Below are 16,978 nucleotides of genomic sequence, written 5' to 3' on the forward strand. Positions count from 1 at the left end.
GGCCGGAGAAGGGATGCAAAAAGGGAAGAGGATCGGCTTTAACCATAGAAAATATAAGTATATATACATCTTATGAGACTCAAATATATTTAAAAAATAGTAATAACTACGTGATAAGGCAATGCTATTTTTCATACTGACCTCTAGCGTGAGTTATGAGAACAAAAAGTTCCTTGCTGAAACACTTCCTGAAATACACAGAGAAGCGGCAGCATGTCCTCGTCAGATTTGATTTCGATCGAAGCGAAGGAGTTTGCTCACAATTTTCCTTATTTATCACATAAAGTTTACACTTTTTAGGTTTTAAACATAAACAATGTACGACATATTATTGTAGTAAGATAGTAAACAACATTTCGCGTGTAAATATTATGGTAGGAGTAATATTTACATGACTTTCGTTGCACTGGTGTTAGTGCGTGAATGTGTTGTAGCGAGACTGGCAACGAGGCGGCGCGCATGCCGCAAGGGACACGATGTAAATATAAAAATGGACAAACTCCCCTTCTGAGGGCTCACCCGAATGAATCACAGTAACTTAGAAGAGTTTTTTAATGTTCTAATCAAATATTTTCATTCTAATAAGATATTAACACTAGTGCACTTCACTTTTTTCACTGCATAAACTTGTAGCGTAGGATTTAAATTTAAGCGGTATCGAATTATAATGTTAACTTCCGTATAGCTGTTGACAAAATATTGATCGACGCGACTCCCGCCGTCCGTGGACATCTTTCACTGAGAGTGATATTAGGACGAAGGATTATCGTTGTAGATCAGCCGCTTACTATCCGTATTGTGTCCAAATACAAGACATTAGATAGACCCACCCGAGTCAGGTAGAAATTTTTTGTGTTATTTTTTGGGTTTTGCTTGCTCGCGTAGGTAAAAAAATCATGACTCATACTAACATTTAAAATATTTAGTTTTAATATTTATTGAACCTAGATTTACCAGGGTTACCTACGATGGGAATTTTATAGCATTTCACAAAATTCCTTGTTTCCTTTATTAGAATTTTTAAAATTAAATGACATGGGGCCGTAGCATCGTAGTATCTCACTGTTAACGCTGTCGCTGTGGGTTCGATACCCGCTCTACAAAATTTCTCTGATAAATACGTAAAAGCTCTGTTTGAGGTGGAAAGTGGGGAAAGGAGTGTCTTGACATAAGGTTTTTTTTCCACTTTGCTAGTATTGTAGTATAAAGTGTAAAATTTAAATAAATATTTCCGGTTTGTAGAATAGTTCATAAATACGGGCCTAATTTATTTATAGGTAGTTATAGAAAGTAAAGTTTTTATTTATTAATAAAAATGCATTTTAAATAGGAAATGATATACTTGAGTTACAAAGACTACGCGACTAAGAGTCGGGCCCCCCCACAGAGTCAGTAGACAGAGTTTGATGACTTTGGAAAAAGGAAAAGAGTAGGATACCTATATCGTGGCTCATATACTTACGTAACTCATAATCTATATTATATATAGGTACCATAAGGCGGGGGAGGCAGAGAGATTCTCTATTTTCTGTCCGAAAAATTTTTTTCGAGGCTCCTTTAAATTTTGCGAGGTTCCTGGTAAAGTTTTAAATGGTTGGAGAATTACTTATAGGTCCTGACTGTTAAACCTAATAAATTATTGGGCTTGTTTTTTCTTTTTAATTTTATGCAGTTGGGTTTTTGTTTTTTATAATTATTTTTCATTTTTCACTTTTTTGCTAGGATTCATTAAGATTATGAAACGAAAAATTTCGCAATCTTATTATTTCCTTGAAGATGTGAATATAATATCTTCTATCTTGAGGATGTGAATATAATATATAATGAAATAAATAACATGGAGTGCGTGCATGGTTTAAAACGAGTTCGGTTCGATTCCAGTCATCCAGTGAGACGAATCTAACGATACCTCAATTATGTAAATCCGTTCAGCTGTTCTGGAGATATAAGGCAATAAAAAATATTACATATATACATTTAAGATATGCACGAAAAACATAACACTCCCTTAACAGTCAGGAAAAAAGGAAGTGGGAATTTATCATTAATTTTTGATCGGGCTCGAGTAATTCATTTTTGACTATTATTTCTTCATATAGTATGCACAATAATAAAATAAAAAGGTGTAGTATTTTAATTTTATTTATTTTAATATATGTATATTTGAAACGTACAGATATATGCTCTCCAATAATATTATAATCTACAGCATTTTAAATTTCTTAAAATGCATTTAAAACATTATGTATGCTTACACTAATCCTACATTAAGTAGTCTACAATTTGAATATTTCCTCTATTAACCAAATAATATATTTATATGCTTACCACTATTGCAGTGTATTTTAGTAAAACTCATATATACATTTTTTTTTACTAGAAATGTTTAGTTATAAATAAATATATTAAATCCATATTTTTAGTGCATAATTTTTTATGAATCCATTAGTTTTGTTATCTGTATTTAACTTATTGACATTTCAGAATTGGCGCCAATAATCTATTGTTCAGATCACTTACGATTTTGCAGTTTGCTTTCATTTACTTTTTGAACGAGGGATATATCTCATCGTTTTGTCAACTATTTAATACAAATTATTAAAATTCTCACGTTTCAGTTTTTATTCCATACTTTAGATCCTTGTTATAAAACTATTCTATTTGTATATTTTTCGAATAGATAGTTACATTTTTGATTTAAATCCTGAATTCCTAACTGCAATCAAAAATGTCACAAGCTATACTAAAATTTACACGCCTAACTGCAAATGCTTTTTCTCCTAAGAAAGGTTCTGATAAAGCAGCTGGATTCGACTTAAAAAGGTAAGTTAGCGATAATACTTAAATAAATGAATTGATAATATTCCATAGCTTAGCCAATTCTTCTACGTACAAAGTGGTTGAAATCCTTTACATGTTCAGAACGCCATAATCAAAGAACAATTAAATAAAACCCTTTACCTTATATTATTGTATTAGGTTATCATAATGTATCATTTGTGCACAAGTTTAAAAAATATAATAACATTTGTCATACAATTTTCCCATATAACAAACCTTTATTATCATACTTATTAACATTTACTTTTAGTGCATATGATTATGTTGTACCTGCTCGTGGAAAGGAAATTATTAAGACAGATTTGCAAATAGAATTACCTTCAGGATGCTATGGCAGGGTTGCTCCAAGATCTGGGTTAGCTGCTAAAAACTACATAGATGTTGGAGGTAACATATTTAAAAACATTATTTCTTTCAGCCTTTGTATCACATATAGCAGGGTACACTTCTGTGTGTTCCTTCTGGAACATAGTGTTAAGACTCTACATTTACCAATTCTTAGATTTTTGAGACACCTTGAGTGGCAAAACTCAATGCCACACCAATTGTTACAATGAGGAAATGAAAATAATTAATTCCCCCCAACTGGGAATTGAACTCACATTTGCAGTGAGATGCTGTGCTACTATGCTACTTAACAATTATAATAGTAATAAGGTTCTGGTTTTGAAAGAAATGAAGAAAGAATGGAATGTAAAATCTGTGTAAATATTAAGATATTAGAACAAGTGAATGAAGTGATATATTTGGGAAGTATGTTTAGTAGAGATGGATGTGGAAAGGTGTATTGCTGCCAGTATCAAGGTTAACGGAGCCTTAGCTTCATTTATGAGACAGTGAACATAAGCGCAGCTGAATATTTAGCTGTACACAATGCAGTGTTGGTACTGGCCAGTGAAACATGTGTATTGCATTTTACAAAATTATATTATCATTTAAAATTATTAATAATCATGCATTTTTTTGACATAAAATAAAAAGTTAATTTATACATTCTTACTTATAACATTCTTTATTAACTTTTTTTTAAATATTTGTACAGCATTTAGTTAAAGAGTAATAGTGTTTTGGAGTTGTGAGTGTAATTCAATATCCTAAAGAAAAGTGAATAGTGTAATATAGTTACTTAACACAAGTTCCCTGTGCTTACTGTGATAAATATAAGGGAAAAAATTACTTATCCAAATCATATTCTTATCTGTTTGTATATCAGTTTGTACATAAAGAGAGACCTAAAAGATTGCCGACTTCCATAAACCATGAATAGAACAGTTGTGTGAACTGACTCTTGTCTTAAAGTTTATTAATACATACTAAAAAAGAGTTAAGCTATGTAGCAATAAAATTATCTAATCTCAAATAGAATAGATGATTGAATGACATCTTTTAACATTTTTTATTTAGCAACAACAATCATTAAATATTTCAGAACTTTTTCTTTTCTTTTTATAATATTAAAAAGTCTTAGGTTTAATTTCTATTCGGGACTGCAAATGTGTAGCACAGTGTCTTGTATTTGGGCACAATGAAGGAAAAAATAAAAAAAAGAATTTATATATTAAAAGATGTAACAGTTATTCTTTATTATACATAAATATTATAATTTTTTAACTTTAAAATTTTTGTATTTATAGCTGGTGTCATAGATGAAGACTACCGTGGAAACATTGGAGTGGTGTTATTCAATCATTCCAGTGAAGATTTTGCAGTTAAAAAAGGTGATAGAATTGCTCAACTAATATGTGAAAGAATTTTCTACCCAGATATAGTTGAAGTTGACAATCTATCAGAAACAAAAAGAGGGGAAGGTGGTTTTGGGTCTACAGGAACAAAATGAAAAACCTGTGTTAATCTAAGTTGTATAATTAAAATAGATCTGTATTAAAATAAACATTATTTAATTCTCTTTAATTTTTTTTTTTAGAATTACAACAAATAGTTTGTTGTATTAAGTACTGTTACCCTCAAAATTATCCAATACACTGGAAAAAATCACTTTTTCTTGAGCTGGTATGCATCCATTGTTGGAACTAACCTCCTTTCTTTTAAGGAAAGGCATAAGGAAACTCTTTATTTTATTGTCTGTATGTACTCCAAAATCTGTTTCAGCTTTTCCAACTTGTTTTTCTATTATTTCAACATTTATTTGTAATTTTGAAACTACTTCACTTAAAGTAATAATTTTCCTTGAGAGTGTTGTTACTTCATTTCTATATCGGCAAATATCGTCAGTTACAGTACTGCTACAATCATTGTTTTTTAATTTTATCATTTGTAAAACACTTGTTAGTTCTTCCAATCTGGTAATCATATTGTCAATAACGTCCTGTACAGTTTGAAATCCATTCGCCAAGTCTATCTTGAAGTATTCTGAATAATCCTTAACTATTTCCTTTAACATATTTAATATTTAGACACCAAAATCTGGATATAAGTATTCCAAACAACTTGCTATCTTATCAAGCACGTCTGTCACAAGTTTTGACAATCCTTGAAAAGAGTTCGGGCACAACTTTATTAATTTTATAAAAAAATCCATTTTGGCAAACAAAAACCAAACATTATACTATTTTGTAAAGACTTCATCTTGTGTAGTATAAATTTTGCAATAAATATAGCCATGACATAATTTATTTTATATTCCATACAAAACTGGCAAATTCGATAGTTACATACGTAGTGCTAATGCTATTTCACTCTAACTTGTTCTTAACAAATGATAAAAAAGGACAGAGAAATCGTAAAACCTGATCTAGACATACTTTCAATATATTTGAATTATTTTATGCGTCAAGAACAGTAATCTAAATAAAGCTTATTACAATTAAATAAGGTATACAATTCAATACCCACACGCATAATTTCATTTGTGAACTTATAATTTTTATTAAAATATAGTATTTTTAAAATTAATTAATATAGTTAATATGAATTGTATTGTTTACTTTTTTAAATATTTTAAGTTAATTGAGTAAATTTAAAATGTGGCAGAATGTTTTGTACTCATTGCCAAAATGGAAAAAAAAAATATGATACAGATAATGGTATTTTATTCCGACAGGCGACCCGCGACATTACTCTGAAAATGTAGTACCTACTCTGTGCTTGGTACAATAATATAATTTTATATTGTATGTTTGATAGTGAATAATCGTATATATGTTTATTTTTATGAATTAAATAACAGATCAGTGTTGATATGCTGCCTTCAACGGGTTATTTTAAAGGCATAAGTTGTCCTTTTTATGATAGTGGCTTATGTGAGCGGCCCTATTGCCATTTTCGTCATGTTAAAAAGGAAGCACAAAATATTTGTTCAGAAGGTATTGAGAGTGGGGAAATTCTTCAAAAATTAGTGTCAGCCGCTGTTCAAAAAGTTTTACAACAAACTGACACTGGTGCAACTTCGCTAACTCAAGGGCCTATTTCTGAAAAAGATAGTTTGTTACCAGGAGTTTCTAAAGTAACGTACAACCCGACACCGATATCAGAGCTTAATAAAATTAATAATACAGATTTTGAAAATATTGATGACATAAACGAACAAAAAAGACGACATATACCAGTGCCATATACACCACGTAAACCAACTAGTTTACCTATTAAGAGGCCTGTTGATACTAATGGTTCAAAATTATTTACTTATACGCCGCCAGTAAAATATACTCCAGGATCAGAGGTTGCTCAAATTGATCCATATTTACCAAAAGGAACAACAGAATCAACTGAAAAGTATTTACCAGGAACTGAAACTTCTATACCAGAGTACACTCCTGATGAAACACAAAACTCAACTAAAGTAAATTACATTCCAACAGATAAAAATGTACATAAAAATAAAGTACTAGAATACAAACCAGTAAAACTCAAACCTCAACTGCCATCATTAAAATACCAGCCAACGCCTAAGTCATTAGTTCCTTGTTTTTCAAGTGATGAGGATGATGAGCCAGATAATAAAAAAAGAAAACTTTCAAATGACCTTAATGGCTTAGATGATTTAGGACCAGAGTTTGACATATTAGATCAAATTCTGGATGAAACGAAGACAGAAAAAGACAATAATGTGGCCCCAATAAGCTCCAAAGAAAGTAATGACAGTACAACAGACAAAAATAAAGGGAAAATTATCACACCTAAAGAAAGTTCCAAAGAAGGAAAAACTAAGAGTTCTTCTAAGTTAGATAAAAATCGATCTGAAAAAAAAGCAGAAAACAAAGCTAAAGAAAAATCTAAGGAAAAATTAGAACATAAAGAAAGAAAAGAAAAACACACAAATTCTGACAAAAAATCCAGTCACAAAAGCTCCAGCAAGGATCAAAGCAAAACAGATAGAAAAAATAAAAGTGAGAAGAGGTCACACTCAAAAGATAAAATTTCTGATAAAAGTTCCAGGCATTCAAGTACTTCATCAAAACATTCAAGACATGATAAAAAAGAAAAACATGAAGTAAAACATAATGACACTAGTCATCACAAAAGTAGTTATAGTCATTCTAAAGATAAAGATAAAAAAGGCAGTCATAAAAAAAGAAGTGAAAAGGAAAAGACAAAGACTGCCATTGATTTTGATGACAACCATTGTTATGAAGAAGAGTTAAATGATATATCAGAATCAGATGAGGAAACAATTGCTGAAGAATGTAAAAGAATTTTTGAAGAATATGTACCCGAAGTAAAATCACAACCAAAACATGAAATTGACAAATCAGAAAATGAGCTAGATAATGAAGAATTTATAGTAACAAGTAAAAAAAGGATATCGAGAACAGTTGACAAGAACATAAAAATTATACCCAAAGCTCCTATAAAACCAGATTTCAAAGTTAATGCAGCTCAAGCTATGGCAGAGAGATTAGCTAAAGTTAGAGAATTTCATGCATCTAAAAATTCTGAAATTTCTGTTACTACTAATCAAAAACTTGAAAATAACAAAATGGTCTTCAGTACACCTCCCACTAATGTCACTTCAAAAGTTCGTATTGCCCATGTACCATATGCATCAACACTATTGTCAGCAAAAAAAATTATTCTTCCCAAAAATGTTGCTTCGGAGCCCGATCCATCCACTAGTAGTACCATTATACAAACTGTCAAAAAAGGTGTTCAGAGGGTAGCACATATTCCTAATGAAAAATTCATTGATAGACCAGGAGTCTTAGAGCCACTGGGATCCAAAATTCCTGCAAATATAAGATCAACTTATTTAAATATGATGATTGATCACTGTTTAAATATTTATCTCTCCCCTACTGATGCTTATGCTCGAGCCCAAAATGAAGAATTAACAACCAGTAAAAAATGTTCTACCGTACAAATCTATAAAAATTCTGCTGTTTTAACTATAAGTCGATTAAAAAAAGAACTTAGGGATTGTAATGGTATTAAAAAATCTGGTGATGAATGTATAAGTTTGCAGAAAAATCCACAGTGTGCAGTAAATAAATCAGGTTCTGCTGGTTCATGGAGTATAGAAAATAAGAATAAAAGGAATTTTGAAGATGTGAAGCAATTTACTGGTTCAAAATTATATAATAATATTAAAAAATGGATATTAACAGAAGAGCAACTTAAAGAAAATGGTTTCCCCATGTCACATAGTAGTGGGGAAAAAGGAAGAGCCATAATATATGGCCAAAATAAGAAGAATCCTCCAAAAGGTTTTATAAGAAATTGTTGTAGGTGCAAAAAAGACTATACAGTAGACAAGAAAGGTTTTGCAGCTATTAAAGAAGAATGTATATACCATCCTAATAACAAATATAGAGTACGAGGTGAAGTTCGTTATCAATGTTGTAGTCAAGACGGCACATCTGACGGTTGTTGTATAGCTTCAAGTCATGTATATGAATATGTAGATTTTGAAAATTTAAAAGGATATGTAAAAACATTACCCCCTGAGAGTGTTATGGAAGACTATGGTGTATATGCATTGGATTGTGAAATGTGTTATACAACCCATGGCTTAGACTTAACCAGGGTCACAGTGATTAATGCTTCATGTAAAGTAGTGTATGAAACTCTTATCAAGCCATTACATCCAATTATTGATTACAACACAAGATACTCAGGTATTACTGAAGAGCAAATGTCTCAAGTGAAAACTACACTACTGGAAGTGCAGGCAACACTGCTTGCAATGTTTAATAGCAAAACTATATTAATAGGACATAGTCTAGAATCTGATTTTAAGGCATTAAAACTTATTCATGACACCGTTGTGGATACAAGTGTTCTGTTTCCTCATAAAATGGGTCCACCTTATAAGAGAGCTCTTAGAAATCTATCATCCGAATATCTAAAGAAAATTATTCAAAATTCTGTTGACGGACATGATAGTGCTGAAGATGCAACCGTTTGTATGGAATTAATACTTTTTAAAGTTAGAGAAGATTTAAAAATGAGGTGATGGTAATTTACATGTCATGATTTTGGAAATGTGTTGTTATTAATAACATTTGTCATGAATGATTTATAAACTGGAATAAATAGCATATTTAAACAATAATTCCACATAAAAATTTGTGCCTAGAGTTGATATATCATACTTGCCTATAGTTACTGTAATGTATTGTATAAATTTTTCTACAAAGGTAGTGAAAACATTTGCACACATAAAATTGACTCTAAAATGTAAACGGTAAAAAAAACTTTTGTTACCTTATTTCTAATTAATATTTACATATAAGTTAAAATATTAATAAGGAACTTTATTTATTTTATAGCAATAAATTGTTACAATAATTCTTTTGAAGAAATGTGTAAACTTCTTTGCATAAAATATTTTATAATATTTCATTTTATTTCCAGTCCAATATAATTTCTATATTTATAATTTTAATATATTTGTTTCAATAAATATCAATATTTTTTTGCATATAGATCAGTTCTTAGTGGAGTGTTTGATACATTTGTTATCAAAGTTAATAGTGATAGTTTTAATTAAAACACAAATTTGAAACCAAAAATAATATTTACTAGAAGACAAACATTGTACACACACCTACATAAATGTTGAAACTTCAGACCATATAATTTTCTCTTCATTAGAAGGCAAGATAATTGTTTCAACAGTTTTAGAAATCTTTCATTGGGACAATTTATGCCTTGAAAATATTTTCAATGTAGTGGAGATAATTAAAATACATTTAAAAAGGAATAAACATGTAAGTAATGCATACCTTTAATGATCATTGCTGAAAGTTAAATAAATTGTTTTTTTTTATTCAAAAAAATTTATTATATCCAGTTACAGTTACATATTAACATTACAAAAAAAAATCTTTAACAATTAATGTTACAAAACAAATAAACACTAGCAATGTATGTGGATATTTACTCACATTCTAAATTATTTTAATTTATTGGAAAACAACAAAAAATTGTAGACTTGTTGCATTAGAATAACACAACAATTTAAAAAATTACTTGAATATGAGTCAAAAAGAACCAAATATAAAAATGGCATTATGTTAAATATTTTGTGAAATTACTACTTATCTATTGTTAATTGTATGTAATGAAATATTTCTAAGTTGTCCAAATATTAAATAATGGTTAGTACTTATAATCTTAGGAGTCTACCATAAATGATTTAGAAATTGCATTTAATTGTTTTTTTTTCTTATAATTATTTTTTCATTCTCTTTATGATTTCTATTTAGTATTATTTAAATTTGATATAAGTTATGTAACAACACTTGTGAAGCGAGTGTTAGTAACTGCGACACAGTTTGATACTACTGCAGTTTTTGTAATATACTAAAATTTGGAAATAAATATTATTATAATAATATTGTATAAACATACATTGGTTGCCAGAATCTAAGGTACATATATTATATGATTAAATAATTACAATTATAATTTACACACATGTCCCAATGAGTGTATCAAGGTGTTCACCAAATACCATCAAAGATTTCTCAAACAACATATTGTTTGGTTTTTTTTGCCTGCTAATCAATAAATGACTGTTCTACACATGCTTTGACTCTTTTTTCATACTCTCGACGATTCTCCTTATAAAGCTGTGCAGCCATTGAATTTGCTGGTGAATTTGGGTTAGGGTCACTTAATAATGACTGAAAATAGAAAAAAAAAGTATAATAAAAAAGCACAGCATTTGCAGATAATATTTGCATTGATGTTTGAAATTACCTGTATTGAAGTTAAAATTGCTGAAACGTCATATGTAGGGCTCCATCTATTTTGTAAAATGTCTAAACAAATGCCACCATCTGCATATACATTAGGATGAAACATTTTAGAAACAAATCTGACTGTTGGTGGTTTGTTAGGGTATTCTTCTGTAAATTCAATCGTTAATTTGAAGGTACCATCTTCAAATGGAGTATCATGAGGTCCAAATATCACAGCATTCCAGATCATGATATTGTTGTCAGTGGGTGCTCCTGATACACCAGTAGGTGGATCCTCTTGTAAGCTTTAAAAAGAGTTAGAATATTTGATTCAGTATCATTGGAAAAACATAAGCCTACATTTTTTGTAAAATGTTCTATTTATAGATATTTAAGTCTAATTCGAATACAAAGTAAAGATTTCAGAGCTTGAGGGCCTATATTCAATTCGATGAATATCCGTATGTGACTTAAAATAATGTTTTGTTGTTCTTGAAAATTATGTAGAACAAAATAGAAATCGATGAAGGTGACGGTGATGTAATTTGATGAATCATGAGCAATAAATAATATATCAAAAAGCATTCCAAAATTTGCGAATTAACTATGTGGGCCAATTTAACAAACCGTTTGAAATCTCTCATCAGACGTCTTCTGGCAGGAGTTGACATTTTGTTTTAGACACTCGGTTCACTGTACGCACAATTGGTTATACTGGACAATGGGGTGGCTCTCATGAACTCGTATTCTCTTATTATTTTGTCATGTGAGATTAGCCAGCGTTTGATTCTTTGTTTGCAAAATAAGACGTCGTCACCACCAATGAAAGGGTTGTCAGGATGACCATGAAATTAGCAAAAAAACCACTGAGATCACTTCGATGCAAAGATGTCAATTAAAAATTGTGTCATTTGTTTCTTAAGGTTGGCAGTAACTATTTTTGAGTTAGATATATATTGTCGATGGTTACATAAAAAAAAATTGATACCGTATTTTTACATTTAATAAAAAAGAGATTTTTATGATATATTTTCTATGTTCTAGTTGAACAATGTTTAAAATGATTAGTACTTATACATAATTTAGTATTTAAATAATATATTTAAAAATAATGATATAATGTAATAAGTAAGTTAAGGGTCTAACTCTAACAGATTAAGTAAATGAGGTCTAAATTGGATTTTGTTAATTCTGTTTTACATAGTTTATATTATTTCTGTATTTAAAAGCGTAGTATATATTATGTAGCGAAATCTTGCCGTAATTCATTGAGGATGCAGTCAATGAGGATGCTATGGAGGTCACAGTTCGTAATGCAATTAAAAGTTTATTTTCTCGATATATATTGATGATATCTGATGATATCTGTATGAATCCATAAGCTTAGTATACCATGCTAACCTCAGAACCTAGTGTTAAGTCATTATATGCTATTACATATGCTAGAGACTGTCGGACTGACAAATGACAACTATATGTTCATTATATTTGTTGTCATTTGTCAATTTTTATTGTATTGTATCAAAACCAAAAATTGTATTGAGATATATTTTTATTCGCACGCCAGGAACGCCATAGTAAAAGGACTGACCTGAAAGATATATTTTCCCTTTTTTTGCTTTAAAACAACTATGAATGAACAACAATCAAAGAAAATTTTCTTCAATAAATCAACAGTAAGGACTTTCTCTTTAAGTTTATCATTAACTAAAAAATATATTTTATTTTTAATATATATTTTTACTTGTAGTTACTCAGTCTTAAAGCAGAATTATTGAAGAAACAAGAAGAAGTCCAAGAGAAAAAGCATCTGCCCCAACATAATATACTTAATTTTAAACCACTGCAGCAATCAGCTGATAAGAAAAATAAGACTGAACATCAAGCCAAGAGAACTTTAAAAGATAATTTAAAAGTAATTGATACAGAAGAATTCGAAGCTTGCAGAAAATCAAAGTATGTAATCATATTATGAACATTAAATTGTATTAAATACTAGGTTCTGCATGCAACTTCTCTCCCATGGTCACAATTTTTTAAATATGTCTTGTTTTGTAATTTTAGGTTAGCTTTAGAAAGAAAAGCCGAATTATATGAACATTTGTCAGATGGAGCAGGGAATTCTCAGCTGGCTGGCCATTTCCTTGTTGATTTTAAAGGAAAAAAGACAGAAACCTCTAAAATAGAATCTGTGCCCTCTGATAACAATGAAGTGCTACCATTCTGTGAAGATGATAGTGAATGGTAATTATTGTAAAAAACTAACAGTATTAGCAAATGTAACAGGCTGTAATTTAACACTTTTTTCATGCATTCTCCTATTGTGTTGTTTTATGTATTTTTGACTGTACCTTCCTGTATTCTTTGACATTGGTAAAGTGATAAAGGCTCAAAATGCATATTGGGAATGCCATAATCAAGAACAAACTTCAAAGCGGAATAAATTTCAATTTCTCCCAAGTTTTTAGGATTACATACTCAAAGGATAAAATGTAACTCTATTACTAAGACTCCACTGTATGTCATTAACCATGAAAGTTAGACAGTTGAAATTTTTACAGATTATCGAATCCACTGTTCAAGACACTGTGTTCTCCACAAGACCAAATTCTGTCCTAATTTGAAATAGAGATATTGCATGTTAATAGATAGAACACTATCAATGAAAATAATTCATTCCCTCAAGTTAAGATTGAACCTACAACTATTACATTTATAACCAGGCATTCTCACTGTACCAAAATATACTGCATAAGTACAATATAATTTTGTATATTGATAATGATATTGTATGTTTCTGTTTTCAGGATTGAATTCACAGATTTCTTAGGTAGAACTAGAAAATGTCTTAAATGTGATTTGGAGTATTATAAGAAGAGAGATGAAGAACTTAAGAATGTTATGATCAATAAGTCTAAAGAACAAGAGCCTGCTAACATAGTAAGTATATTCAAAGACTTTATGTTTAGCAGATCAGGTAGAGAAAATCTAGTATTAAAATACTTCATTCCCGAATTTTAGCCCATTTTGCGAGATATTAGTGGAATTGAATCCTCACACTCTGCGCCACAATGTCTTCAATATACGATAACTCATATAATACAAAACTTTTTTAGTATATTTTTTTTACATATTTTTGTCTGTGTTAAATAAGCAATTTCAGTTGCAAACAGTTGGATATTTTGTATAGTCACAGTAATATCTGTTTTAACAGTGACTTTATATATACTTGAATGTTGACAACTGAAAAAAAAAATACAAATATTTGCATCAGTGCAAGTGTATGTTCCAAATAAAAAAAGTTTTTACAGTAGGTGGTTAAAATTTTCTTAAAAGTATTAATGTATATTCTTTAAAAAGTACTGTTTCTGAAATTTATCATAGCACCACTAGCATGTAAATTACATGAAAAATAAAAAAAAAATGCAATTAAAATGCCCTGCACTGATGCTTGCGATGTTTATTCGTTTTCAAATACTTAATATAGTTATTATATTGTGCAGATATTGCCTGAAGATACTTAAAAAATATCATAAAAAAATCTACTTATCTGTATTAATTAATTTTTTTGTCATGATTTTAGGAGTCCAAAATAGAAGAAACGGAAAAACCGATGTTAGTGCAAAAGACTAATGACTATTTACAGTCGCTACGCGAAAAATGGGAAGAGAAAGAAAAAGAATTGTTGGGAAAAGATAAGGACATACATTATCAAGATTTACTTTTTGATGGTATGTCATATAGTATAGTAAAAATATTTGTTCGTCAGTAACTTGCTCGTTATTGTTTTGTAATATATAATATCTAGCTTTACTTTACACTTTATTCCTAGAAATTTTGCATTATTACTTTTGTTCACACAAATATCGTGTTTTATTACTTAGATATTTTATGTGATCCCAATCAGAGAGAATGGAATCACCAAATAAGGACTTTCTAAAAAGGAAGAAGTATTACAAAAATACCATTTGAATGGAGTGTTCGAGGAGAACCTAGTGTCTAACATTCATTAGGTGTCCCTGGTCTACCCTGTTGTACGCAGTGCGGCTTGAAGCGTAAAGCTATAAAAATACAATAATACTTTTATTCACAGAGGCAAGAATCCATGGCGTGGGGTATTATTCCTTCAGTACAGACGAAACTGAGCGTCGTAAGCAAATGGAGGACCTCGTAAAGACACGACAAGAGACTTTAAATGCACAGAAACAAGCCGAGGAGATAAGGAAGAAACGGGATGATCTAATAGCGGCCAGAGTAGCGGCAGCACGTGCCAGACAAAGGGCGAGAGCTGGGTTACCACCTGAGGATCCTGAAGGTATTCTATGGAATATAGTAAGAGGAGGAGGCCAGTCATGGCGCAGGGGCATAAACTGTAACTGGTTGTGGGTTCAAACCCCACTGGAAGAGATAAAATATTTATTTAAATTTATATTTCCATTTTTTCGCTCTTGTGTCAAGAACAGGCGGCGTTGAGTTCACTCAACACGATATACCTCTAGAATTCGCCGGAAAGTAGGAACACAGTGTTTTAACACTTGGCTCCCTCTGCCTACCTTGTTGTGTGCAGGATACAGCGTGAAGCTAAAATGTTTCATAATGTATTGAATTATTTTCTCTTTCATATTACCGTTTCCTCATTCTGGTAACAGAAAAAAGTGCTCAGTGGAGAGTGGGGAACACTAGGTTCGTTCTACCTGCGTGCTAGATGCAGGATAGACTGACTTTTCTTTCAGCTTTTATTGAGTACACATAGTAGGCAAAGCTTTTTATGTTATAAAAATGCTTAAAATATATTTTTAGTAAAGCAGGATTTGTACCCGTCCGTTTGCAGCGTAACACAGCGTAAGCTTACATATTCTAGAAGACGGTTACAGCTGTAAGCTCTTATTGCTCTTAATGTATCGAACCAAGCCTTGTTTATACTTTTCTGTCTACCAATGTTTTTATAAAGAACTTTGCTTCTCTTCTTGTCTAGCAACATTTTTCTTATAATTATTATTACGTAGCCGAACTCAAAATCGCGTCTCTGGAAAATTATGCAATTCGAGGTCAAAATGCTTATACGATTTATAAAATATATTTCTGTTGTTGATTTGGAAATTATTCCAAGTGAAGAAAAAGTATTGACTTAAAACCCACAACAAACTTAAACACCTTTTTTTTAATAAAAGCTTGAAATTTATTTTCAGAAAAGAAAAAAGATTTCACCACGTGTCTGTTGCAATTTCTAAATCAACAGAAAAATGAAGCAGATAAGAAAGCAAAAGAAGAAGAGAAGAGGATACGAGAGGAGAACGAGAAAGAGCGACAGAAATTACGTGATGCTTATATCCGTGACTGGGATATTGGCAAAGATGGCGTCGAAGGTAAAGTCGGACAGTTCAGAGAAATGTCCCAAGAAGAATATGTTGAACAGCAAAGATCTAAAAGAATTGATGAATTTGCACCATTAAAAACAAACTTAGATAATGACAAGTCTAAATACAATTTTGACTCACATGGCAAGAAGGTTGAATTAAACGAAAAACGAAATGAAACTAAAACATGGTCGAATGTGAGGCCAGTGAGGACACTGTTACCTCCGTCTATAGGAGAAATTAGTGTTGAAGAAGAGAAAGGTTTGTATTTTTCCACGAAAAAGACAGAAAATGTTGTCAAATATAAGAATTTTGTTAAAGCACAAGAAGGCACACCTATTGCAAATGAGTTAAGTGATGATGAAAACGAAAAAACAGTTGTACCAGAGAAAAGAAAACTTGTAAAGGAATATACAGAAATAGCACCACCACCAACTTATGACTACTATGGACCCACCCCCAAACACAGAAGACCAGAGAAACCATTTACTTCAGACATGAGGGATGCCATGGCTCAGGGGTCTAAAAGTTTAGAACCCAAGGAAAGTAATAGAAAATTACCACAACATTATGATTTCACTTTCGATTGACGATAATACAAGATGTATAACTAAAGTAAAATCTTAAACTTTACAAAAA

General features: G+C 30.6%; 5 protein-coding genes across 5 annotated transcripts in view; 4 read left to right on the forward strand and 1 right to left on the reverse strand.

Moving 5' to 3' along the window:
- The window catches only part of LOC146536238 (inhibitor of growth protein 2), a 57,512-nt gene that overhangs the window by 34,365 nt on the left and 6,169 nt on the right, over positions 1 to 16,978 (forward strand). The gene's annotated exons all lie outside the window — the stretch shown is intronic.
- Positions 2,485 to 4,747, forward strand: dUTPase (Deoxyuridine triphosphatase). Its single transcript, XM_085189784.1, has 3 exons — positions 2,485 to 2,823; positions 3,092 to 3,228; positions 4,476 to 4,747. The coding sequence occupies exons 1-3, from the start codon at positions 2,729 to 2,731 to the stop codon at positions 4,676 to 4,678; spliced, it is 435 nt and encodes a 144-aa protein (XP_085045910.1). The 5' UTR covers positions 2,485 to 2,728; the 3' UTR covers positions 4,679 to 4,747.
- Positions 6,041 to 10,826, forward strand: LOC146536243 (uncharacterized). Its single transcript, XM_085189756.1, has one exon. The coding sequence runs from the start codon at positions 6,041 to 6,043 to the stop codon at positions 9,248 to 9,250; it is 3,210 nt and encodes a 1,069-aa protein (XP_085045882.1). The 3' UTR covers positions 9,251 to 10,826.
- Positions 9,796 to 11,900, reverse strand: Ubc6 (ubiquitin conjugating enzyme 6). The gene is made up of 3 exons (XM_085189781.1): positions 11,610 to 11,900; positions 11,002 to 11,287; positions 9,796 to 10,925 (listed from the first exon to the last, which is right to left on the reverse strand). Exons 1-3 carry the CDS (start codon positions 11,651 to 11,653, stop codon positions 10,800 to 10,802), a joined length of 456 nt encoding a protein of 151 aa, XP_085045907.1. The 5' UTR covers positions 11,654 to 11,900; the 3' UTR covers positions 9,796 to 10,799.
- Positions 12,454 to 16,949, forward strand: LOC146536245 (uncharacterized). Its single transcript, XM_085189760.1, has 7 exons — positions 12,454 to 12,658; positions 12,733 to 12,938; positions 13,047 to 13,226; positions 13,790 to 13,922; positions 14,566 to 14,713; positions 15,076 to 15,297; positions 16,172 to 16,949. The coding sequence occupies exons 1-7, from the start codon at positions 12,614 to 12,616 to the stop codon at positions 16,927 to 16,929; spliced, it is 1,692 nt and encodes a 563-aa protein (XP_085045886.1). The 5' UTR covers positions 12,454 to 12,613; the 3' UTR covers positions 16,930 to 16,949.

The sequence above is a fragment of the Heliconius melpomene genome, chromosome 9 (genome assembly GCF_056956725.1).
Source record: "Heliconius melpomene rosina isolate 202511_hmr_F chromosome 9, ASM5695672v1, whole genome shotgun sequence".
In the NCBI taxonomy this organism is placed as follows: Eukaryota; Metazoa; Arthropoda; class Insecta; order Lepidoptera; family Nymphalidae; genus Heliconius; species Heliconius melpomene.

What these genes read in the sequence shown, in the direction of transcription:
- dUTPase (XM_085189784.1), top strand. Translation starts at nt 2,729, where the DNA reads ATGTCACAAGCTATACTAAAATTTACACGCCTAACTGCAAATGCTTTT. An exon ending in GCTGGATTCGACTTAAAAAG is followed by an intron (nt 2,824 to 3,091) that starts GTAAGTTAGCGA and finishes ATTTACTTTTAG; the next exon opens with TGCATATGATTATGTTGTAC. An exon ending in AAACTACATAGATGTTGGAG is followed by an intron (nt 3,229 to 4,475) that starts GTAACATATTTA and finishes TTGTATTTATAG; the next exon opens with CTGGTGTCATAGATGAAGAC.
- LOC146536243 (XM_085189756.1), top strand. Translation starts at nt 6,041, where the DNA reads ATGCTGCCTTCAACGGGTTATTTTAAAGGCATAAGTTGTCCTTTTTAT.
- Ubc6 (XM_085189781.1), bottom strand. Translation starts at nt 11,653, where the DNA reads ATGTCAACTCCTGCCAGAAGACGTCTGATGAGAGATTTCAAACG. An exon ending in CTGATGAGAGATTTCAAACG is followed by an intron (nt 11,288 to 11,609) that starts GTTTGTTAAATT and finishes CTCTTTTTAAAG; the next exon opens with CTTACAAGAGGATCCACCTA. An exon ending in CAATTTTAACTTCAATACAG is followed by an intron (nt 10,926 to 11,001) that starts GTAATTTCAAAC and finishes TTCTATTTTCAG; the next exon opens with TCATTATTAAGTGACCCTAA.
- LOC146536245 (XM_085189760.1), top strand. Translation starts at nt 12,614, where the DNA reads ATGAATGAACAACAATCAAAGAAAATTTTCTTCAATAAATCAACA. An exon ending in TGTGAAGATGATAGTGAATG is followed by an intron (nt 13,227 to 13,789) that starts GTAATTATTGTA and finishes TTCTGTTTTCAG; the next exon opens with GATTGAATTCACAGATTTCT. An exon ending in AACAAGAGCCTGCTAACATA is followed by an intron (nt 13,923 to 14,565) that starts GTAAGTATATTC and finishes TCATGATTTTAG; the next exon opens with GAGTCCAAAATAGAAGAAAC.